The 26,713-nt window shown below is 39.8% G+C and overlaps 1 protein-coding gene across 4 annotated transcripts in view; it reads right to left on the reverse strand.

Moving 5' to 3' along the window:
* The window catches only part of arhgap42b (Rho GTPase activating protein 42b), a 73,911-nt gene that overhangs the window by 22,211 nt on the left and 24,987 nt on the right, over positions 1-26,713 (reverse strand). For all 4 annotated transcript variants that reach the window (XM_030066802.1, XM_030066804.1, XM_030066803.1 and 1 more), the window contains exons 2-4: positions 26,597-26,692; positions 23,445-23,506; positions 4,393-4,464 (exon numbers count right to left, since the gene is read on the reverse strand). In XM_030066802.1, coding sequence (XP_029922662.1) covers positions 4,393-4,464; positions 23,445-23,506; positions 26,597-26,692 — 230 coding nt within the window. The remainder of the gene's footprint in view (positions 1-4,392; positions 4,465-23,444; positions 23,507-26,596; positions 26,693-26,713) is intronic.

The following is a 26,713-nucleotide window of genomic DNA, read 5'->3' on the forward strand; positions in this document are numbered from 1 at the left end:
CAAGATCAACCTAAGGCTGGCTTCTAAAGCCAGCCTTAGGTTGACGAGAGACCTAATCATGGGAATAAAGACAACTTGAATCAGCAGGAAGTCTGCAACTCCTTCTTTGTATGACACATCTGATGATCATCTTGTCAGATCATTGGTCAGCACTGCCCTTGACTAAGCCTGTGACTAAGGCGAGTGCAGAGCCCTCTAGGCTGGCCTTACTGCCTCATACCCATATTATGTTCCATGTAACAGAAAATTATTTCACGTCAGCGGTGAGGTCAGTTTCACACCTTATAACAAGGAGAGATTAAAAGATAGTTTCATTGTATACATTTCAACTATAAATTAAATAGCCACAGAAATGGATATCTGATCCAATGTTACAGTATGAACCACATTTACTGGGACATGGAGATTCTAATAGCTTGTCAACCACAACTGCAGGTCAGTCTTGCAATTAAATGATGACACAATTGTCATGGCAATTCTGCTTGACTGGAAAATAAAACAGTGAGAACTGAGAGGAAATATTAGATACTGGACAGAGAGAGAATTACATGCAGCCATGCAACTGTACCCACCATGTCACCTTAGACTGTTCCAGAGTACGCTGAATAGAGTGTCTTTTTATCGAGATAGCTCTTCCTGAAAATTCAGAATTTAACTTTAAATATTATACAATACTTTTGCAACAGTGGGGATTAGTCTTCCTGAGCAATCAATAATCAGGTGAGAATCAGAAGATAGAGTGAAAAGAAATTAAACTGCCATTAAGGCAAATTACGGCTTAGATGATGTGCCCTCACATTTAATCAGGAACATTTTCATATTATGGTTCATTAATTATTCCAAAACAAATGAATCTTCTTTCCTTGAACATATTTTCAGGTGTCTTACTGTGGTCCTTTATTATGGATTCATTTTGGGTGACGGGATGATGTTAATGTTGTCTACAGAATGTAATTTTATAACTAGTGGAAAGGGCCCATAAAGCTGATGTAGTCATTATGAACACCATGTTCACACAGGTAAAGCCAGACAGATCTCCCTAGCCTATTCAGATGACAGCTTCATGAAATTCTGGTCATCTGGGAAAAAAAACCAAAAAAAAAACATTATTTCTTTCTGAAATATTGTTTGTAATGATGTTTCTGTTTTATTGGGCAGTGCACATTGGAAAGTAACAGGAAAGATGAAGAAAAGATGGGGAAAAATGTATTTAATTCCCATTAGCCTACTTGCTATTCATGCATTTTGTTGTTTTTGTACCATATTTCAGTCTGGATGTCATCTGTGTTGCTGTCATCTTGTTTTTTTCCCCCCTTTGTTACTGGATGACATATTTTATAAGCCTCTTGGGTTTTTTGTCTCACCTGCAGCTTTTATGATTTTTTTCTTGTATTTTGTGCAAATCAACAAAGCAACATACGAAGATAATACACAAGAAGGGTGGATAGAACAAAGAGAGGTTTTGACTCTAATCTCAGTAAAATCATGAGCATGTGGTAGGTAAATACCTTGTTGAGTTACCAGAACATCCCAAGGTTAATGACGGTATAAAAATATATCTGTATCATTGAAAAGTTTCAGTGCAGACCACAGCTGGCGGGTATGTCTCCAAACCACTTTTAATTGATCCCTGTACTCCGCAGTGTCTTGGTTAGCATATTTTGGGATTTCATATCATGAATGCAAATGTCATTTCTGCCTCTGGAGACCACAACTAGCCAAGAATCATCGGATGTCGGTGCACCTTTTGTAGGATGAGGACAGCTCATATTATCAGTGGCCATCTGACTCCCACCTGGGCTTGTTTGCGCTAATTCTTCACACTCAGCTAGTGGGGGACCTGCATGGTGCCCCTAATACTGAAGTCCTTTAAAAGGAATAAAATATCGTCAAAATTTCAGACTGCAGTCATGCCACCTGCCAGTCAGAACCCCCCCTGGTATTTACTTGAGAAAGTCTCCCCAGGGTCTGCTTAAATTCCAGGGCCTGACAAGCAATCTACACACACACATGCGCACACACACGTGCACGCACACACAAATAGTGTGGACTCAGCTTCAGGCAGTTTACCTCCACTGGTTTTCAGGTTGTGAACAAAATCCAACATGTAGCCCTTCGAACAGCAGCTCTATGAGAGAGCTAAGGTGGAGGTCTAAGGTGAGTGAGATCAGTTAGCAATTTAGTGGATGCACAGAAGAGCTGAGTGTGTTGACACAATGACAACCAACAGTAAACACACTGCCAAACCAAGACAGACTGAGTGCTTACTGCAGCACCGCATACACAGTACTTTGCCTAGCAACAACTTTCAGTTCAGAAAAAAAAAACATATTTTAAACCACATTAAAAAAAAAAAAGAACACAAGGCTTTTATTTCACTTCTAGATCCCATTTTGACAGCTGTAACGTACAGTGCATTCACGCTCAAGAGAAAAGAGGTTTGAATTATGTGCTCATGCAGTTCTCAACGTGCACTTGTTATAGATGGAGCAAATTTAGAGTCCTTATTCCAGCAGATCAGGTTTAGCCTTCTGTGAAGCAGGCTGCACTTAATGATACAGAATGTGTTGAAGCGCTGCAGTGAATCCACAGAGTTATGGCCGTGGAAGTGTTGCTCTTGGGCCTACGCAGCCAATATGGGACGAGCAGCATTCCCAAATAAGGCAAGACCTTCTCGTTTGTCCACGTGATGTCCTCAGACATTAAGCACAATAACTGGAAGGGTCAGACTGCCTGCAGATCTCTCCGGATTCTCGGAACGGTGGAAAGCTGTTCAGCCACTCGTGATCTCCGCCTTTTATCTCACTCTCGTTGGACTAATGTTTAGCGGGGGATGGGCAAGTGGGAGGAGAGAGCCATTAGGAGGAAGTGGTCAGAGGAAATAAGAGACAGTGGGAGTGACAGGGGCCCTAGCTTTTAAGAAACCACTTTATAAACATGGAGAATGGGAGCCATAACACCGAGCATGTGTGATGGACAAAGAGGGAGAGAGCGAAATAGAAGATAGCAAAATGTGACATTTCATCATCATGTGATGACTGGGACATGAAACTGAGATAGTTGCTGACTCTTGCGAGTGAAAACGGGAAATGATTGATGTTCAATATTTCAACACTTTCAATAAAAGAGAAATTGTCCCCTGAACATTTTCACGTCGGCTTGTGAGGACACAAATGAAGTGCGGAAAAGTGAGTGCTTCTGCAGACCGGTGACTGCCAAGTCATGTACAATAAATCAATGCGGGTGACTGTGACTCTGAGGCTGGAATGTCCCTCACCAAGGTTCAGGGCTACGCAGAGATGTACAAATGATTCACAGAGGGCTGCGAAAAGTCAGCGAAGACCTCTAGATCTCAGTGGGAGGTCTCTGTGAAGACTTGAGATCCACCAGCGTGTTCATGTGTGATCTCACCAAGGGAATGACCACAAACATGCTGCTGTACTTTTCTTTTTATGCCTTTGCTTTGGCCAGGCATGAAAGCATGGCTGGTAGCAACAAACCCACACTGTTCTGTGGAGTCAACGTGTGCTTCAACAACACATCCACTGTGGAAACTGTATGTCTTCCAGCAAGTAGAGCCCCCAACTGATATCAATCCAATATCCATCCATAGGGTTGGGGAGGAACGCATTGCATGTAACAGGATTACTGGAATCCGATTACAGAAAGGTGACTGCGTGCAGACACTTATAAACTCCCTTTAATCAGATTATCGATATATCAAAAAAGCAATTATGAGTTGGATGACATTTTTTAAAGGGAGCACTGTGAGATTGCATACAGAAATGCAAATAATGGAGCAATCAAACAATAATAGTTGTAAATGATCATACTAACTATTTACTGTCTATGAAATTAAAACACATGTTTGTGTGTTTTCGATATTTTATTTAGTAATCTAAAGATAAATGAAAGCCACTGCATTATATTACTATCAAAGCATTCAAGTGGATTACTGTGTGTTACTCTTCACTGCAGTTTTCAGCAGCTAATATGTAACCTGTAAAATATAATTTGTAATGCATTACATTTTGAAAATTATTTCCTCAACTTTATGCGCTTAATGCATCCCAATCATTGGTTAGTTGACACTTTAAAGATGAGGGCATACACCAGTTTTAGTCACCTTACAAAAGAGATGATCGTTTCAATTGAAACAACTTAATTTTTTAAATATTGCACTTGCAAGTGAATGTCTTTGTTTATCCCTGTCCATCAGCTGGATTAATAAGGAAGAGCCCCCCTCTCGTAGTCGTGTCATAGGTTACTTTAGATAACTCATTAACATTTCAGTAGGGATGTGGGTGGAAAGCGGGTGGGTGGGGTGGGAGAAGAAAGGGTGAGCTAACCTCTGCTGTTCTTTGCTGATTGCACATGTAGGTGGTCTCTTACCTTGGCAGCACCAATTTGCTCCTTGCGAAATTTTTCCAGGGGAGTAATCAAAACATCATCTGCATTCTGAATCTGAAAATAAAACAAAAATAGATGAAAAAAAAAAAACAGACATCATACGGGCTTCTGACAGATACAGAGATAAAGAGACGGAGACTGACTGAAAAATGGGACCTGATTCGGTGTAACACTTTCCATTATTCAAAACAACCATTAGAAGGGGGGAGATAACGAAAATCTTTAACCCGGTAATCACTTAGTATTATTGCCACACTGTCGTTTTAAAAGGCCCGACGAAGACGCATTCAGTCTGAACACAACTTGAGTGTAGAGCAAACACATTCATTAATATATTTTAAACCAGCGACAGTGAACAATGCATTAATGTGAGCTCTCCAAAAGCGAGTTGAGTTGAGCAGAGATAAGAGATCGAGCACTCAACAATGTTCCTGCGAGACAGAAGAAAATGGAGCCTTTTTATGTGAGCGGTGAAGCACAGGCATTGTCAAACCTCGCTGAAATATGACACGGAACGGGGAATGAGGGAGCTTTACAACCGCAGACTGCGATGCATTTAAATTTTGAGGTATGTCTCCACATATTGGTGACCTCTCCTGCCTGATGACTAGAGTAAAAGGTCTCTCGTGCAGCCTCTACCTACTCCTTCCAGACAGAAACAGATAAGGGGAGATATATTGTGTCAATTACAGTCTCTGCTCAATCCTTGTGGGTGAACGTTTCAGAGAGGCGCCATTAAGGTGCTTCTGAATTTCCCGTGGATGGCCTTTCATCCACCGAGATCAGATGACATCAGCTTGGCGACGCCGCTCTGCAGGAGGTGCTGTCACAAATGACATTGCTTTTAGCTTGATTTAAAGTGTTATCCTGTGTGTTGAGTGTATGTGATAAACTAAGGCCGGAGCTCTATAATGCACCTATAATACCAGCACTAATTTAGAGGTGTCGGCTCAGATGGACTATCACCTTCCCAGCCACAGCCCTGTGAACACGCGCTCTCTCTCGAGATTGAGTTTTTGTTTTGACCCATTAATCACGGAGCATTTTCATTGTCCCAAAACAACCCTGTCAGCCTCTTCACCCGACCAGAACAGAGCACTTCGAGAAGAAGCCACAATCTTTCAAAACCTACATTGTTTCCTTCCCCTTTAAAGGCAACGCTGTGGGATGAAAGTCATGCTGGGTGTTGTAAGCTTGTAAGCATAACTCCATAGCTTTGTTGTGATTATAAATTTTTAATTATATATAGTCGCATCTGTGGTTGCAGGCAGACCCCTTGCACTTGGAAAAAAAAAAAAGACTGCTGTAATTATGGTTTTTCTCTGAAATTCAATTCCAGTTCCAACTATTTATTGACATAATGTTTTACCCTTTTGGCCCCTATGGTCGTGCACTATTTCCTTGAGATACTCCATGGGAGGCGTGTCTCAGCATGTCCTATGAAACGCCTGGCGTTTGTAGGCTTTCACTCCAGATGAAGACCACACAAGGTTATTTCGCTAATTAGTTCCTCTGGTCTCATGAGTCAGTGAAATCAGCTGGTCTGAAGTGTTTGTTTGACTGGAATAAAAAACAGTGCATTAGCGTTGCTCTTATCATCCTAACTACACTACTTTGATACTGTGGCAAGGAGTGGTATGCAATAATCAGTTTAAGATATCAGTAGTTTAACACTAGATATCATCATAGCCACATTACTAAATTCAATTCAAATCCTTTATTTAACCAGATAAGCATCATTGAGATTTAAAACCTCTTTTTCAAGAGCGATCTGGCCAAGCTAAAGATTGTTATGCAAAAATCTCTTGTGTCACAGCACCAAAAGTCACTCCTATACACTATTTAACTGTTTCTTTTACTATTTAATCGAGCAATAATTTTATACCCGTAGAGCTTTACCTTAATTCAATAGTGCAATACCCTGGTGTATATAGGTATACTTTTAAAATATTTTCAATGTTCTACTTCTGTATATAGTGTTGTAATATTATTGTTGCATCAATGCACATATTTTCACATAATGTACTTTTTTTTTTTACACATCTCTGATGCGCACATTTTTATATTTCTTATTTTCCTTTTCTATTTCTCATAATTTCACCTACACTTATTTTTTTTTTTTCTCTTGAGAATTTGAGCAACTTTAGCCAACCCGAGTATTTCTGATTCTGATTCTATAATGCTGTCACAGTATCGATAGTGAGGTATTCAGTCAAAGATATTGTAATTTTGGATTTTGTCAGCATCGCTAATCCCTATTATATGTTCAATAGTTTCACCAAATGTGTTGTGTGAGCTGAAACCCTTCACCTGCAGAAGGTGTGTGTGTGTACGCAGGCTGCAATAGTTAACAGATGAAGAAGACGCTCCATCCAAACGGGCTGGCTGGTTCCAGGAGCAAAATGTGAAACTGTTGAGTTTACAAAGCTGACCAAAACAGACATGCTCGCAACATATCAAAGCCCCGGGGCAAACGCTGCTCCAAAGGTGTCTGAGTAAATGTGACAACACAAGTCGCTTAGCAGAGCATCTCACTAGCATTGCTTTATTTTACTTTATTGTTTTGCTTGCCATAGTATCATACGGTCTCAAATAGGCATCTAAGTCAAAACTCTGGTAATGATGATGACAGCACAGCCCTGTGGGGATTTTAAAGACAGGAAATGTACTAAAAATTTCAAGACTTGCATCTCCTTTGAGCAACCAAACCATAGTACTGTACCCCCAGCTTATAAATCAGCACCTGAACTAGCCACATATGAACTTAAGAGCCTGTTACTTGCAAGCAGATGCTCTTTTTAATGAATCTCATTTGAATATGTAACACACACACGCACACGCACACACACACTATTCAAAGCATCTAGCGTAACCTCTCAAAACTTTCAATACGGAGTAGCAGCAGAGCAGGTCTGAAAGCATGAGAAGGCAGGATGAAGAGAGTACTTTTGTAATATCACCAAGATAATTTGGTTACAAGTGACTACATTAGGAGAGTAGAGGAGATTTGACGGTCATCAAATTCAGCGCTTCTAATCCTCCATTCATATCGAAGTCATCATGTTATCTACTATGTCAATAGCAAGCATTATACTACTCTGCCAGTGTGATAATGTCATTTCCTCTGTCTTATCTCCCATGCTTTCAGTCTAATTGAGCCTGCAGTATTACCCTGCTTGAAATGTAGATTTCTAATGCTATTAGCTTTTCATTTTCAATCAAATGGACAGCGCAATTAAATATACAGCAATATAAGCCTTTGAGATTACCGTCTAATATTTACAATTGAATGAAAGCAAAAATATAAATCCTTTTTTTTTATATATATACCCCCCATAATTCTGGGGGAACAGCTGCGGAGTCTGATTAATTCTGAATGTGACCAATAGCCGCACCCTGACTTTGGATATGCTGAGTAAGATAAATTGTGTAAATATTTTGGAAATATAACACTGAAAATATAACATGTCTTAACACCCAGATAAGGCCTAAATGTGCATTCTGACATGCAAAAAGAATTAATCTAATGTCAAGTGGTCGGTGCACATGGACTGACATTCTGATGGCACACTTGACGGCTTATGTGATATGACCTTTTTTTTTTTTTTTTTTCACGTAACATCTTAAAGGTTACATCGCAATCAGCGTCGAAAATTCAGTTCTTTTGTTGACGTTCGAAATTTTACATCATGTTTTGATAATTAATTTCCAAGTAGCTGATTCCAAAATTCATATTTGAAAGGGGCCAATTTATTTAAGACTCAATGGATTAGTTTCAAACTGGCATTGTGCCGATATGCCCTCAGCAACAACCTCCCTCAACAGGATTAAATCCATATGAGCGAGCACAGTGTGATGCTTGAAAGGATGCAATAGCGCTGAGCAATTTCATTACCAGATAGGGGGAGGAATGTCAATGCGCTGTATTTTCCCTCGCTCCTGCTCTTACCAGTCCAAATATCAAACAGATCAAATCGTAGCTCAGAGGTTAATTTCCAGAGACAAATTAGAATGCCACAAAGGCCTGGCCAAATTAAAAAGTGCAAAGTGCAACAACTGAGATTTTTATTTGACACCTGTCAAAAAAAAAAAAAAAAATCTCTATCTCTGTCTATCCATCCATTCATCTATCTATCCATCTATCTATCTATACTGTATATGTGTGTGTGTGTGTGTGGGGGGGGGTGGGTGTGTGTGTGTATGAATACTCTAAATAGTTTTGACACCCACAGGGAAAAAAATCTTGAGTGTATTACAACTTTTTTAACAACTTTTCCAGCATGTACAGTATATGCTGCCTTGAGCACACGATGCAATCATAAGCATAAACCACAGGAGAGAGGATGGTAAACCGTCTCCAAGGTCACCATTTTTTAGCATAACACACATCAGCTGTGCTTTACGGCATCATAAAACACTGCCAAATCACCTCTTTTTGACAAATCAAGTTGTTTATTTGCAAATACCTCCATTGCAAAGTGTTTTTTCTGACTCAGTCGTGGCATTACAGTGCATTTTGGTTGTCTATGTAACATTCAGTTCCCAGGGATCAGTTTGTTTGCCTGTAGGGTATAAAATATGATCATGGTAGCATTCAGCTGTGAACTGCTCTGGCTGATTGGAAACAGTATGTAGGTCTATGTTAATCTATGCAGTAGTAAACACATATTTTCATTTTAACATTCATTAATTTCTTATGCACTTATCTCCTGGTCCTTGAAATGACCTAATACCTCAAATGACTTCCACAGAATATTGGCCCCACAGGCCACCAAGCCCCTAAATTTGGTGGCCAAGGTACATTTTTGGTGTCACTTCATTTTCTCCCGCTGTCCATACCTCATTTGAGGTATGTGTCTCTCCATGGGTGTATTTTCAGGTGATGGAACTGCAGGGTGTGCAGCTATGCACCGCATGTGTTGTCCTCTTTACTCATGACCTGTGATGTGGCGTTTCCTGAAGGCACTGTTTCCCATGAAAGACGAGCTAGTCTCCTTGGCTAGTTGAGGAAAATGGCGGCACACACCGCAGTACATTACATCCTTAGATGTGTGATATTATCACCACGTAAACTCCAGCTTCCATTTGCTCCTAGATTTTTGTTGTTTGTCAGTCTGTCTTTTGTGCTTCTGGTTCTTCTGTAATGGTAATCATGTTGAACTTAGTAAACCCATAACTTAAGCAATAAGCCAGAATTTGCCTTTGCAGTTGTGGGGACTGGCCAAAATATCCTCACTTCCTAAAAATGTCCCCACTCTGTTGGTTAAAAATGCATTCCAGTCTCCACTATGTAGCATTTACAAGTACCCACATGCACACACACCGGTCCTGACAAGTGCTATACAAGCTTGTTTGGTCACCACGTTCATCTATTGTTTGACTGTAAAAGCATCCTTTTGTCTTTGTATTGTAATTGTAATCCTGCGTGCAACATCCAACAACAATCAAACAAAAACTCTGGCTTCTGGCTGCAAACAGAGCCCTGGAAAACAGCAACTGGGCCTTGACAAGTAGGTGTTTTATTGTTTTATGCTGACAGTTTAGTAATCCATTCAAGTGTTTAAAAGTGTGTGAAAGCAAGGCCTATGAGGGGAAACAATATTTAGAATTGACAAATGCTGATAAACCTGGAGCACTACTATCATCATTTTAAAAATTCCATTATTTTATATGTATGTATGATTCAAAACCATGCGTAATTCATCTATACACTGACACACAACCAGGTGTGCTGCTGATAATTACTGGTTGGTACCAACTTTTAGGGTGTAGTTTGCAGGTATAGTGAAGCAAATGGATTAGTTTAGAGTTAAGAGTTGAGCTCTTTGAAAGGTTTTAGCTCATTTCAGTCAGTTATATATTGAAACAATGTCCACCTTACCATTATCTTGAGACTAGGAACCAGGAACTTGCAATGCAACAATAATTTGTTGATTCGGATGTGCAGAATGCCATTCTTGCATTACCAAGTTTTGACCTTAGCAAACTTTCATTTTTGTGTGTGAATTTTCAACTTGAGACATGAAACTGAACTGCCTTTGAGACTAAAATACAAGTGGACTTGAGCGGGCCATTGTGCCAATAAACCGCTCAGGCGTAAATTTCATTCCATTACTGAGTAGCCAACAAGTGTCGCTGTGGAATGTTAATAGGTACTGCTTGCAGAGTTTCCGAGTGGGACGGTCTGGGTATGTGTTTTCCTCACAAGATAAACGCTGTCTGAGTGCCAGATATCTGCACTGAACGTCTTTGTCTTGAGCTGCTAATGTGAGCCGGTAGCACCAAATAAAAAGTATGACCAACAGTTGCACCAAAAACAACAAAAACAGAAAATTTGCATCACACATTAAAGCCTCCATAATCTCATTAATGTGTTGAATGCATACTAAATATTATCGCCTTCATAATAATGATAGAATAATATGACCAATTTAATACAGATGATGTGATTTATTAAAATAGGCAGTGTAACCGCTGTGTGTTTAATTCCCCTGTGTCTGTAGGTTGTCTGGAGTGTGCGAGTGGGGGAGAGGCTGTGTGTGTGTGTGTGTGTGGGGGGTGGCTGGGGGAGTCGGGGGTACCAAACTCACTGCAGAGCTAAATCTTTATCTAGTGCAGCCCTGTCACCTGGAGCAAGCTGACAAGTCATACTCATCTTACTTTTATTACATGATAAAACCGCAAGGCTTTTACAGATGCAGTCACTGAATAGTGAGGGAGCACAGTTGACACATGTGCCCTATGCATTTCACATCAGTGTAGATGTCAAACAAGGACATGAAGCCACCACTGGAATGGAGTAGGCAGCTGATTTGGGACTCTCTGGAGAATACTCTGTTGTTTATATTCAGCTTAGTGACTTGTGGTACAGTCTAGTGCATATTATTACCCTGTGAATCCAAACTGCAAAGCCAAGTTATAAGGGCAGCCAGTGCAGTAGATAGGTGCCCATCCTCCCATGTGTGCTCATCCTCACCTACGGATCAGGATGACATCATCGTATTTCGCGCTGGAGCCCTGACATCTCATTGGTACTGAAGGACATATCAACAGTGGGGTAGCAGTTTAGGAGTGATGGTTACTGTGCTTGTTTTTTTTTTTTACCTGGTGTTCACTTATCATGTGTAGCATTTTAACAGCCAGGGGCGCCGTATATGGGGGAAAAGTTAGGACAATTCCAAGGGCCCTTGCCTGACAGGGGCCCCAAAAAATAGGTAAAAACTAATATAAAATTATTAAACCATCATCGAGTAAATATATATATATATATATATATATATATATATATATTTTTTTTTTTTTTTTTGTTTTTTTGTTTTTTGTTTTTTTTGTTTCATGGGGCCCAAAATACCTGGCGGCACCCCAGTACTGAATACTTTTTTAATGTAAAGTTTTATGAACTTTTGAGGAGAAGAGATGTATAAGCAAGAGGGAGCTGGATGCAGAAAGGTAAATTTAATTAAAACAGTAGACTGAGACTGTTTTCATACTATAGTCCAATCACAGGCACTGAAGCCTCACGCAGCACAACTTTGAAGCATTTTCCTCTTCGTGTCGTCTATGTTTGTTCATGATCAGCGCTGCGTGTCACTTCCTTTAGCTTTGCCATTATCCACCTGAAAGTACACTTTCCCAATTAGTCAGTTCTTGGCACTGATGAGTTGATTGTAGAAATGCATAGTGCTGAGCTCCTGATGGTAGATCTACATCTCTGCGCACCATTATAAGCATTACTTTTAAATGTGGAAAAACATGTGTGCGCTGTTTATTGCCTCTTTTGGTCTTGGTTTGTCTAGGACTTGATCTGCACTGGGCTCAGTCTCGTCTTCCCTTTGGATCCGCTTCCAGGCTTTGTTAACATTACCTAATCATTCAGAAATTTATGTGGTTTACTAGCATAGTTTGTGTTACTGTGAACAGATTAGCATCAAGCTTGAGAAGCCGTGCATTAAATATGAGCTCGGCAGGGGGATATGACAGTGGGGCAGTCTAAAAATAGGATTATAATTTTCTCATGTTACCTGAGTGTCAAAACAGAAAGGTTCGCTGTCATTCTGTAGTGTGAGTGGCCCAGATTATACGGTGGAGGCAATGTAAAAATAAGGCTGTATGAACAATGCAGTCCCGATGCCCTGAAACTAAACATTTCAAACACCAACACTACTGTTATCATGAAATATTAAACTGGATGTTAAAAAATGTAGCAAGCTGTCAGTGAGTTAGTAAAGCAGGCAGGCAGAGTTTACGGAGCACCTTGAGTGAGCTGTAGTTAAATTTTCTGCTGAAATAACATAGATGTTTAACTGCCATGTTTCATTCATTAATTAATGCATACTTGGTGAACTTTCATTCTGATATATTGGAACATAAAAATTCTCGGCGTGGGGAGGTATTTCAGCACCCGTGGCTCTGTGGGATCCCATTCCTCCTCAGCGCAGAGGAGCGACAGGAAGTACATTATGTCAGCAAACGGCTCTCCCAGTGTCTAAATGCCTCCTTTGCACCCCACGCACTTCAAGAAAAGGCTGACCGTTTGCATCAGAAGAGAAAATGTTTCCCATCCTCAACATTTGCGACCTTATAACCGACTAGACTGCAGTGACACATGCGAGCACAGAGCACACATAAAACGGGAGCAGTGAAAGGGAAAGGGATCACTGCAGCATAGAGGGAGCAGCCAGAATACAGCAAGCTTTAAAACTGAGAACTTTATCAGCCTCTATCAGAGCTCCACGCTTGGTTTGTCTCAATCAACCTATGATCTGGAGATATCACCGACAGACTGAGCCGGCGTGGCTTTGCTTCTTTGAAATGACACGGTTTGAAGAGAGTATCTTTGCATTAGAGGAGATGACGTCTTGTTCTTTGTTTGAGGTGTTCATCATCTCTAAGGGGTTCTTTGGGAAAGAAAGTACGAAGGTGTGCGAGCGCTGTAGAGGAGGTTAGATAAAGCTCAAAATAGCATGAAAATCTGCTACTAAATCCTCCATACATATACAATAAAGATATTTCCTGAAAACGGATTCTTATTTAGAGAAAATGTCTCTTTTTGCATTTGTAAAATAATATAAAAAGGGTTATATTTATTTCTGCATTTCAATCTATTCCCCAAACTGTTGAATAACAAATAATAGGTATGTGTATGTCTGTGTGTATGTTGTGTGTGTGTGTGTGCGTGTGAGGGAGAGAGAGAGAGAGAGAGAGAGAAAGCCGTCGGTGGTTAAAGTAAATGCTTCGACTCTCAGTGCAATCCATTATTGAGGTCAATACTTAGCATGAGCCAAGTATCACTCAATAAACAACTGCTGGAAGTTCATTTCAGCCGTAGAGTGGGCACCACAAAGGTTTGATTTTGTCAGCTCAAAATACTTTTTCAGAGTTTCATTAAACAAGCCACCATGGATGATATTAGGAACAATGGCTGCCTTTATTTTGCACTGGCGTTTCAGGGTCAGTCCGACATTCCTCGGCTCATAGGGCCGGCGTACAAAGGTGCCCACACAGCCCGGGTACTGTACTGTCAAATACCGAGAAAACAGCAGCAGCATGCGGCTCATTCTGCACAAAGACGGGAACTTCATGGCATTTGGTTTCAATTCTGTGGCAAAGACAAATTATATGTAATTGTACATGTTTAAAACGCTGTTGAGTAAAATGTAAACCAAAGGAAAATCTCAACATGGGAAATAAATGCGACACAGTGAAGCAAATAAGCACTTATGGGACTGAGAGGGCTTTTGTTGTTTTTAGCATCTCATGGAAGAGCAAGAGGGGAATTACAAAATGATGAATCTTGCACTTATTACCGAGAAAAAACGAGGGCGCTATGGCTTGCTGAGTATTGCTATGCTGTGAAACAAAACTTTGAGCAATGGCTTTAAAGAACGGAGACGGTTTGTCATGCCCTTTCAACTGAGTGACACAGTAACCCTGCACTGCCAAAAGAAGAAACTCTGCTGCTGGTAATATAAATTAATAACACTGATATGCAGAACAATGGGATATTGGACTTTCCTAGAGGCTGTTTAGCTAACTAGGACTGTAATTTTAGCACAGTTTGTGTTGCAATCTACGTTAGGCAGTGCAATACAGCCTCCGTGATATTTAAACATTTACCTTTTCGAACAACATTTATTCATAATCCATCATTTATTTCTATCTTGAATTGTTAAATAGGCACAAATAGGATCCTAACTTGTAGGTTCACAGCATTCACCAACATCAACACAGTTGTGTGGAGGATATGTATGCCTGGCTGTGAATGCGATAACCCAAAAACCGCTTATTTGAATCTTTTCAAAGGAGCTCTACACATCCATGACCCCTAGAGGAAGAACCATGCTGATTTTGGTGACCCCATGACCTTTCTTATAGTGCCGCCATTATGTGAATGAGACAGTGTTAATGTTAATGTCAGCAAAAAGCAGGCCAAACTTGTCGTTTCGGGGATATACCCTGCTGTTTTTCACCGACACCATGTTTAGTTATATCACTGAGCTGCCATCACCATGAACTGCAGTGTGGAGCTTAAAACCGGTGTATACCACTCACTTCTTAGTTTACTGTTACATTATATGGCAAGAGCAGCATTAGTGCAAGTGAACCATGTTACCTTTTAATAGTAAATACAATCTACTGTGTTTGGAGTTTCATTATGCAATATTTCAGAATTTATAACAATGACAAAATTGTCAGTATTTTTTTTTATTTCTTTCTCTCTTTTTTTAAAGGAAAAAGCTATTTAAAATGTGTTCAACTGAACTGTCAAACTCAGACATACAAGATATATCTTTAATAAATGTTGAATGTATAAAGCTACACCTGAAAAGTTTTGTGGCTCTCTTTCAGTGGAAAACAAAACAAAACAGGAAAGGGAAATCTATTTTCCACCACAGCTACAAAAGGCTGTCTCCCAGAGGAATATGATCATCACTGCAAAAGCCGCAACATCAGGGCAGCGCCCTTCCACTCCTAAATGCCATCCAAGTTCAGCAGCGCTGAACCTTCTCAAACCATGCAGAACCGGAGACACTTTCTCTTTCTTTTTTTCTTTTTTTTTTTGCTGCTGAAAGGGTTATCAGCAGGGGAATTATACCAGGAATCTCTTTAAAAAGAAGGACTTTGATAAGTCTTCCCATGGAATAACACACTTGGGTAGCTGGCAAGCCAATCACTAAGTGCACAAGCACAAAGATTTCAGGCCTGGCCTCCCGCCAAGCCAACAGACAATAAAACACTTCACGGTTGAAAAGGCCTGCAAAAATCAGGCTACTGGCAAGATTCAATCCCAAACAACAGTGACACCTCAGATATATGTTAACGGAGTGGGGTAAATTTGAGACAAGTTTCCTCTGTATCGGCTTTAGGATTTCTGGGTTTCAGTGACTCTTATCAGTCTCTGTGTTTCTATTTTTAGTCCACAGATTCAGTCCAGATGTGAAATTGGAGTAAGGGGGATGGGGGAGTCAATGTTTCATTTCAAAAACTGCTGTTGAAAGTTCACAGTCGCACAGTGTGAGTGATGCTTTCAATTTAACAAGCTACTTTTTAACATGCCTGATTATGACTGCCACATCTGTCCCCCATAATCTATTAGCAGTTACAAAGTTTACAAATAGATACACCATCTGGCACCAATTGTGGTCTAAGTATACTGGGGTGTTGAGTCTCCGCTGGTATATTTTACAATATTTCATGATTTGAGGATAGCGTACTTCTCTTGTTAGGAAAGATTTCATACAGTTGGTGAACATGTGTTACTGTGAGATGCGCTAATTTTGTACACCAACTGCTTTCAAATTTCACAAAGACGAAAATTAAACCTTCTGGTCATTTGCAGTTTTCTGCCTTTTTCACCCAACCAGATGCACACATGATGAGACTCTGGAGAATTTGAGCACTTATCCACCTAACGCTGGAAAACATTCAGAGAATTTCCTCTTTGAGCTTTTCACTGGCTATTCACTGAACAATAGCGGATGCTTTATGATACAGAGGTGTAAAGAGTTCAATGCAAAGTGCTTTCTAAGTATTTTCCAAACGAGGCTATTCTTACACAAGCTGACGTTTGTTTATTAAGCATTAAATTACAATAATTTGGCTGTTAATGAGCAGCTGAATATGCATGAGTAGCACTGTTTGGAAAAACCTACTTGCCAATCACACATACCTCATTTCCACATTGCGCTTTGCATGCTGTCATCCAAGATGTTACATTTTCCTATCACAATCTCATGACCAATACAATTCCTGCACTGCCTGCTGCTGGGAAATGACATTTTCTCTTACACCAAAACAGTTGTCAGAAACTGCCATAAAAGGCAGGTAAAATCATTACATCAGCACAGAACTGACTGTACTATTTAGCAAAAAACAAAACAAAAAAACACTGCATTATAGACAGTCAAATAATAAAATCACAAGACAAAATAAATAGTGAAGCTGGTGACGGAGTCCCCACAAAAGTTCCTTTGTTTTTTCTCTGGTGTGACTCTGCTGAGTTTAGGTACATCCAAAACGGAGCTAATGAAGGTAGTGTGGACATGGTTTGTTGTTAACACAAAATGCATGAATGCTAGTTATGAAAAGGAAAGCTATCCCCACAGACCACTGTATATTCTTAAATGCAACATGAAGTCTAACCAATTAGTTTGCCATCAAGAAAATGTTTTTATTTTCTGTCAACTATGATTCATATAACAACTGCTACAACTAGATCTGAGAGCAACACATGAGCTACTATTCCTTCCTTTGAGCTAGTTTCAAAAACAGTTTTGAAAAAGTTTTTAGTTGGTGCTATAAGGAGTTACTGGGGGTGGAAAATGATTTGTATGCTCTGAATGTGTTTTTACCATCCTTTAATGCCCTTTGGATTAGTTCTAAAGAAAGGGCAGGATCAATTCTGAGAGAAATCTGAGACATTTCCTTTGTCAGAATAATCACAAATGCCTCCTGAATTGGCAGTGGCCACACCAGCTGGAGACGCCATTTCAACTGAGATTTTTTTTTTTTTTGTGAGTTCATTACGTCATTATGCAGAGAAATAAAAAGACTACATTGTTACATGAATTGTGAAATCGTAAGCATGATTCATCCAGGCTGTTTTCAGATAGTCCTTTAATAGCTGGGCAGTAATATGTAGTATAAGTTACATAAACTGTTGTTGGCACATTTTTGCACGGTCTCTAAGTGTTTGTGAAACTCAGGGAATATATTTAGAGTCCTAGTCTATAATCAAACTTAATCAGAAATGTGTTGAGGCTTGTATGATGCCTCTGTGTCTAACTAAAATGCTTTGGGTCCTTGGCGTAAAATGTGGCTGCAACCCCAAGGAGACAAACCAAGATAACATTACCAATTGATTTATACCAAATGAATTACTTAATAACTTGCTGTTCAGTTTGAAAATGTGAGTATATCTATGATCTCAAGGCTCTATATTCCCTCAGGATTTTTTTTTTCATGCACCACTTTCAAACACCATCTCAGATACTATTTACTGAACATGTGCTATTAGATTGTGCATTTGTGTTAAAATACTAGAGGACATGGACACTGAACATTAGTCTCCTTTTCATTGCAGGAACAAAGGATTGTGTATGTTGCTAATGCGTAATGATATGCATAATATGGCAACACCAAGGCAAACTCTCAAATTATGCATGGTCTGGAATACAAGGCCCTGGGAACATAAGGTGGACTGGTTTGAAAACAGTGTTAAATGACCTTATTCCCACATCGGCCATTACGAATATGAGTCACAGTCAGGGTGGTAATCTCTACTCAGAAAACAATGGCAAATGATAGAGATAACCAGATTAAATGATAGCCAGCTGTATGTGGGACAAATGCATTAACAATATTATAAACAATATCTGAAATGGTATTTATCAACACTGTACAGCACAAATATTTGGAAGCGGCTTGTTCATAAACACCATTTCACTTACTGTTTACTGAAAATGTAATGTTTCTGAAGACTGAGATATGGACATTATGCTTTTTGTTTTGTTAAGGGAACATAAGTTTGAGGAAACACTGACCTGTTTTCAGTTACAAAAAAGTAGGGACTTTTGGACTTTGGGGACCTTTGGCCCCCAGGAGCATACAAATACTCCCCCCTATATTATTTTGGATTGTGGAGATACATTGGTTTCTACTGGGTTTTTCAGTGAGGATCTGTGAAATGGTAATTGTCCAATTCTCCATGTTTGTATGATGTATATCTTGTTACACAGCAATAGCTAGCTGGGGTATCTACTTAGCCACCCGGAGAGTTGTGTAAAGTCAAGATTATACTGTAAAAATAAGGGAAATAAACCTGGTTTTCACTGCTGTGTCTAGCTGACCAAGATCACAGAAATCACCATGCTTAATTATTCATGACAGAGTTAGATCAACAGTATTATATTCATGTCACACTGTGACGTTAATTAAAAAAGCTAAACACAGTAAATATGGATGGAAGTTTTGGAAGTTTAGACATGGGGATGTTCGTTGTGTAATTTACAGTGCTGGCTTCCTGCCAAACAATGACAGAATTTTGTATATGCATTACCTAAGAACCATGCTTGGAAATTAACACAGCACCTCAAGCTCATTATGAAATGTCAATCACAATTTTACACCCCCAAGAGAGGTGAGTCATTAAGAGCTCACAGTTCATTTACAGAGGGAGCAAAGACAAATCAGTTGGCGCTGCTCTAAGCTCTAATTTCTCATGAGCATGACCTCTGCACAACCAAATAAAAAGTCATTTTTCACTTCATGGATATTTTAAAAATACTATATTTATTTATCACCTTTGAGACATTTAGCTGATAGTCTTACCCTGAGCAATTTACAATCAGTGCAACATTTGAATTTGCTTAAATTCCTGCATCATGAACATTCTGGTCAAGTGCAAAACACATAAAGCAAATTTTTCCTATGATTTCGTAAGACAGAGGAGTACCAGGTCGAGAAAAGGGAGGAGATGAGAAAGGGATATTTTTCAAGATATATTAAAACGCATTGATGGGGAAGATAGAGAGGAGAGGGTTGTGTGCTATGAACATTTTTCATTAAATCTATCACAGCCAAATGAAATATTATGACCATCAGCACTACATTTTATAGCCTCAGTGATGAATAATTGCTACTTTAATTTATTCACTTTCCTTCCATTATTTTTCAATCGTGCATTTTGTTGTACAGTTTTCTTCCTTATTGAAGTGTGGTGTCATTCAATTTCTGTTATCCAGTGCAGCTGCGTCTTTGCTTTGTCATCCTGATTTTTTTTTTTTTCTCTGAGATTGGATGAATTTTTATCAGCCCCTTTTTTTTCCCCACATCACATCTGCATAAATTTGTAGGTCTCTCTCATTCTCCTCTTTCTGTATGTCTATCATAAATATATGCAAATAAATATATAAATAAATATATAAAAGGTGTCAGAATTCTTCCTGTTGTGTATGCTCCCTGTCCAGATTTTATGCTTTGAAATATATATGCATTCAGGTTTGTAGCATGCACTCTCAATGCACCTGTGTTGCTTAAGTGCTGTGCAGCTCAGTGTGCCCAAATCTGCCATGATCATCCCAGACAGCCATCAAATGACCACCGCTACACCAGGAAGACACGGTCACAACCATATGCCAGTGCCTGGTTTGAGGCACCGGGGACACTGAAAGCCAACCAGCTCTGTGTCACTTTGTGTTTAGTGGTTAGTATGTCACATCCTCCTGCATTAGTGTGTTCGACTTGAAACCGTGGCGGATGGTCTAGATAAGCGTCGGGTGTGATCAGCGCAGTGATATACAACATTTTCATATGAAGAAATGTCCGTTTGCTGCTCTCTATTGTTAACATAAAACATTAATGATTCAGCTTTTACATTTGATCAGGTGCGGTAGGTCTTTCCTGGGAAAAATCCTCTTGGTGCAACGTTTCACATTTCTGGCAGCAGCAGCAGAAGAAGTCATTAGTTTGGAAATAAATAGAATAAATTGAAAAAAAATTCTGGAATAAATAGGAAAAGACTTAACATGAGCAGAGTGCGTCACTACAGTCACTATGGTGCCCACAGAAAATCATACTTCATCAAGAGATCAATAGATTGCTATTATTGCTATATTCGAATCACAGAGGTTACCATCTTAGCAGAGATTCATTTTGTACTCTTTGTAGTCAGTATTGTCTTTATTATGTTATGAATGGCGTGATCCCTACTCGATAAATGAAAACAAGCAAGTCGGCAAATTAGTATGATATTGAGTCAACAGGCCTCGCAAGTCTCAGGTATGTGGAGTTTTCACAAAATCTCCCCTGTAACAGTCTGTGATTTAAGCTGACATTTAACTTGGTCATTTTTATTTCCACATCTCTCTCTTAGACTGGATAAACAGAAAAACTGAAACAATTATTTCAGTTGGAAAGTTAACCCTATAAAGCCTGAACTATGAAAGAATTGGCAGAAAATTCCAATTTTTTAAAACTGAACCCTTTATGTAGTCCTATAACAAAATGTGAAAAAAAAAAAAAAAAAAAAAAGATTTTTCAAAAAATATGTTATTACATATGATTTTTCTGTTGTATAAGATAAGATAAGATAAGATATTCCTTTATTAGTCCCACAGTGGGGAAATTTCCAGCATTACAGTAGCAAAGTGGATAGCAAAATATGAAGCAAATTTACATTATAAACAGATAATAAATAGCAGCTAGCAATATAGACACTATAAACAAGGAATATAGAAAAAAATAGAAATATGAACAATTGTGTATCATATATGACAGTAGTTGAAATGCCAATGGTATGGTCCAGGGTGAACAGTGGAAGTGTCCAAAGGTATACAACAGGTTAGGGTTAGGGTTACAGTATTTTGGTCAAGTATTTGGTCAAGTATTGATTAAACTGAAACAGAATGTGTTATTTGATAACGTGTATCGTATATGATACAAATGACTTTATAGGGTTAACACTGCCATGTATAATCTGTACTGGAGACAGACAAACCTGGTTAGCTTGCTACCGTGTCCATTTCTTTCTTTCTTTGTAAGGTGTTTCAAGAATGACAGCAAAAGTATCAAAGAGAGTGGAGAACCACTACAGCCACCCAAGGAAGGTTATGATTGTGTAGCCCTAGTTTTATAAACCCCTCTGCTGGACTATATGGGTACAGAACCTCTCAATCATATGCACAGACTCACTCACTGAAATTTGCATGAATTTGTGTGATTCGCACAGTATATAAGACCATAAACACTCTTCAGCGAATGGAGTGGCACATATAGAAGTGTATAGAACTAGGGTTGCCGTGATTCTACCTCACATGGGCTCCACCCTCTACTGGACTTTATGGGTACAGTCAGTGGAGCCCGATGAATGCACAATCTGAAACGACATAATCATCAGGCAACAACCTCACGACTACAGGTTAATTGCCTCCACCCTACTCATTTTTAAATCTAGTCCACTTAGAAGAAAAAACAAGGGCCCCAATCCATCCCCAGTTAAAACTGGAGGGATAGACAGGCCTAAACTCGCAGGACAGGCACTCCCTGGTTCCTAATGGTGGCTCCACTGCTGTGGGTCTAATCTTCATCTCAGTGGGCGGTTGCTGTCTGGCCATCAGGTGGGTTTGCAAAGTGTTTGCTAGCTGGCTAGTTAACGCATGCCTACTCCAGGCAGAGTAATGTAATGAAACATGTTGACATGTTCAATGTCACCCACTCGCAGTAATAGCAAGGCAAGAGAGCCGTGCTGACTGTGAGAGCGAGGTGACGTGGAGAACCACAGACTATATTTAGAGAGATTTACTATACACACAAGGGTATATATGAACAGCACTGCTAGATAGTGTACAAAAAATATCTCAGCACCTGTCTACCGTATTTGTTTGCATTTCTCACTTTTATGCTCTTCCCAAGTCAAGGAGGATTGATCATTTTGAACCTGAGTAGTGCTTCGAAGCAAAAATTCTCTTTGTACTTAAAAAGGTTTAATTGATATTGAGCGGTAAAAAAAAAAAAAATCACTATGCCAACGTTCAAAGCAGAAGTTCATGATTATATTCATGTCATGATTAAAAAGGAAACAGTCATTAGATTGGTCGCTAAATTGAAAGAAACAGTGTAAAGATTAGTCAACTGTCAAAATAATGTTAGTTACAGTCCTAATAGTCAGCAGCGTTGGAGACTTCAGGGAACATTTTTCTCCCTTCAGAAGAAACCATCTGCTGCTACTCATTTAGCGCAGAATGAAAAGCAACTTCTCCAGATATAAAACTTGCCTGAGCGAGATAATCCATCACAGTAAATATGAAGCCTTAATTTGGTTTTGTCAAGATTTTTCTGACATATCGTTATTTCATTGTACCCAAGTTGAGAGTTTTCACATCAGTGCACATTTCGTTATGCTCTGCTTACAGTCAATCACCTGACACCAACAGAAAGAAGTAGGAGTCTTTGCCAGAAAGTTATCCCTCAAAAACTCATCGCCTTAAAAAACGTTATTGTCATATCCATGTCTTCTTTTTTGGGGCATCTCTGTTAGCTGGAACGACAGTTAATTTCAAGCAAGGCTTCATACCATAAAGTTTGCATATCAAATACGAGGAAAATGACTAAATGTTCAAAAAAAATGTAATTACTACAGCATGGACTGCAGAAGGATTAGGGGAGATGTAAACTAGACACAGACGGGAGTAAATGGGGTGTAACTCTACGTGACACCGTTCTCCTTTAAGACAGTTTCACTTGTGCCGTGCATGTAAATCTTTTGATTGTCTTATTGTGTTACGTCTTGTAGCTCAAGTCGCTGTTATTTTGTCTTCCATCACAGACCACAACTGAGATAAGTGCTTCAAAGAACACCTTATTGTGATGTCCTCTGGGATTACATGTGTATCACTTTTTTTTTTTAATATATACTGTATGTTTATTTATTTATTTATTGTTTATTTGTTTGTTTGCTTTGTCATGCATTTCTTCCATTTCGGAAATAATATAAGATCAGCATCAAACGTGTAGGGAGAGCAAAACTTCATTCTTACCAAGCGTCTCCTTTCCTCTTCAACAGTGTTCAACAGCTGGGAAAATTCCTTGAAGGACTGGGCTGAAATATAAAAGAAATTAAATAAGAATAAGAAATTAGTTATACAACACTGTAATAAAGGTGAAATATGTAGTAAATAAATGTGTAAATGTGTATGATAGTCATGAACAATGGGGTCAATATGGTCACCACGGAGCAAACACACACATTAAACCGCGTTGTATTCAGCCAGTGGAAGATAAAAAAAAAAAAAAGAGTCCGTGGCTCAGTCATTAAGCATCAGATGTTCCTGGCACCCCTCAAGGCCTGTAGCATGGCGTTTAAATGTTTATTTGCTCCGCAGCTTCAGAGCTTCCAGTACAGCACATCTCAGAACCTAATAAAATCATGCAGCTGTCCAATTTAAAACCCAGACTGGCAGTAAAAACAATACTTTCAGTGAATGAAACCCATTGATTGCTTCCCTTTATTTTCTTCACCTGCTATGCTGTACAATATAGCGCTGCAATGTAGGGGACGCTGATGTGGTGGAGATATGTTCACACCATCTGTGCCACACCGCTACTGTAGCCCATATTACATTTTGCGGGACCAGATGAATTCAGCATACAGCACATCGCGGCTTATCTGGCAGTGAACTGTGGCTTGATAGCTTCACAGCTTCATTAAATACGGGGCCAGATACAAAGTGGCCACTGTTGGTCAGCCCCTGTGTCACCCCGTGTCCAGCCATTTAGCAGCGGTCGAGCCTGCACTGCTTGCCAACACAGTAACATCATTATCAGCCACGGCGGCCTGGCATGAGAGCCCATGCATCATCTCAGACACTTTTGTCCATTTACACACCAAAGCTTTTAAAGACCAGGGAGCAATGATTTTGTGCCAGTGATCCTGCAGGCAGGCCGGCCTCCTATTAACGCCACCAGCTCCTTTATCAACAGCACAAACCTCTCAGGGGGTAAAGGGCACAGCTGGAGCCGTTGATGGGACAAGATTAGACTCTGAAGAAAGGAAATGGGAGTCAAAGTGGGGTTACAGCTTGCATATCATTCACTGGTAAATGGAGGAAAGGCAACAGACCTGATAAATCGCTTAACAAAATAAATTTAGCCTTCCTCCAGAAAAGAGGTTGCTGCTGAAGAGACAGAAATTTATATAGGCTACTGTCTGTAAACATGTCATAATTTATACAAAAAATATAGAACTTCCTCATTCGCCCCTCCAAACACGATGTATTTTCATATTCTGGCTGTTGAAATATGATTTGGACACTGAAAGGTATGGCATTTCTCACCAGTTGTAGGGGTTTGGTGGTTTTAAGGTTTGAAGGTGTGTTGGCATTTAGCTACTAGATCTACTGTATATTTTGAGATAATTAGAGTTTCTTGAAAGTGCACAAGATTTTGGGCAATTCTGGAGAGACTAAAGGAATGACCTTCTGAGAGAGGACCTGTAACTCTTCTGAAAATTAAAATTTCTATGGCCACATCAATCTTTTGTTCCCATTGATTCCTAGATAACTGGTGTGGAATGTGAATGTCACTGCAGGAAGTCATAGAGTGAAATCGATAAAAGGTCAGGTGAACCCGTCTGGCAGCACATACAGGATCCTGATGTTATGCTGGGAAGTTGGGAGCATCAAAGTGAACTACAGCATTGCTGCATCAAGATGATGGCTGGCATTCGGACAAGGGTTTAGCCATGTCAGTCAGAAAGCTCAGTTTCATTGATGACTAGATTGATTTCAACAGGGCATTACATTTTTTCCTCAAATAGCAATCATGGCCTTTTCTCTCTGTGATGGTGAGGAAACAAAGCCGTATAGCTCACAGTGAGAGCAAAGCATTTCATTTTTTAGAAGATACTGAACACTTAAACTCAATTCTTACACAGAAAATAGCATTCTTGGCCCATTTATGCTGCAGGAAATTGTGCTTCATGAATACAAGGCATCTCAAAAATTACATATAACATCAAGAACCTCTCAAATCATTTCAGTATCCCTGTCTGGACACTGATTGTGCCAATGCTGTACCCATGGAGCTCCTGAATAAAGACCTACCAAATTAATTTGCCATTGTCTGCATTAGACAGTCAACAAAATGCGTCCCTACAGATGCCTACACCTCTGTCATTTGCGTGTGCTCCACAGTGCCAGCAGTCTGCAGTGCAAATACCCGACAGGTCCAACTGGATAGCAGGTGGGCTGCTAAATATCCACTGTTCAATCTCAGATCAACAGCGGTCTTGACTGAAGGCCAGGGGAAGGGTACACTGCTTCAAATTAAAGCATGCTAGACCCTAATGAGGCTTGGATTTGGGTGTGGATTTTTCCAATAAGCATAACCGCGCTTCCTCAACCCTGCCTATGTTACAGCCACTGCAGCTTTGTGTGAAAAAAGGTCTTTTCATTACGCATTCAGATGACGATTACAGCCTCATGTAGAGGAGGTTCACATCCTGTCTAGGCCACACAGATGGACAGTGATTCAGCAGAGCGAAGGACCCATGCTGGGTACAATGAGCAGTGCGAAAAAGAAGAGGAAGAGAAGGCCAGGCTGGGAGTCCTGCCCATTAGAGCCATAGAAGCTCCCTGCACAGCTGCTTTCATATTCCTGTTGGAGGCAGGAGGTTCGCACCTCCATTAATCTCTCACACTGATCACAATTAGTCTCTTTGATCTCTTAAAGGCATGAAAAAAGATACAGGGGAAGCATCATAAGCAAATCAATAGCATTAATTATACATGCAATGCAGACGATTGCAAGATCTATACTCATGAAGCAGAATCCTTTTCCAGGAATCAGTGCGCTCAACTTTATCTGAAAAACATTTCCCACTGAGTCTGGCAAAGCCTTTCTCATTTCTCTTAACTGCTTGTTATTTGAATAAAATTGCTCAAACATAATATCACATCATATTTTGAGTATTTGCTCCAGGGCCAGGGGACATTGGTTCTTACATTACATCTGAGGAGTGCAGCCAATAGCTTGCAACTGCTTCCCAAGAGAATCCCCTCGGAAATACCAAGGAAAAGGTCATGATTGAGGTGACAACCCAACTAATTAGGAAGAGCAGAGAGGAAGGATATGAAAGATTAGGAGAAAAGAGAGAGCGAGACCCTTCTGGGCCTCACTGAGCCAGACTTACCAATATTCACCTCGTCATCTGTTTCAGCATCACCTATGCACTCAAACTGAAACTCCTGCAGGGACAGGGAGAACTTCTGGACTGCAGCAGAGAGATCTGGAAAATGAGACGATCTGT

Source organism: Myripristis murdjan, chromosome 13, assembly GCF_902150065.1.
Source record: "Myripristis murdjan chromosome 13, fMyrMur1.1, whole genome shotgun sequence".
NCBI classification, from domain to species: domain Eukaryota; kingdom Metazoa; phylum Chordata; class Actinopteri; order Holocentriformes; family Holocentridae; genus Myripristis; species Myripristis murdjan.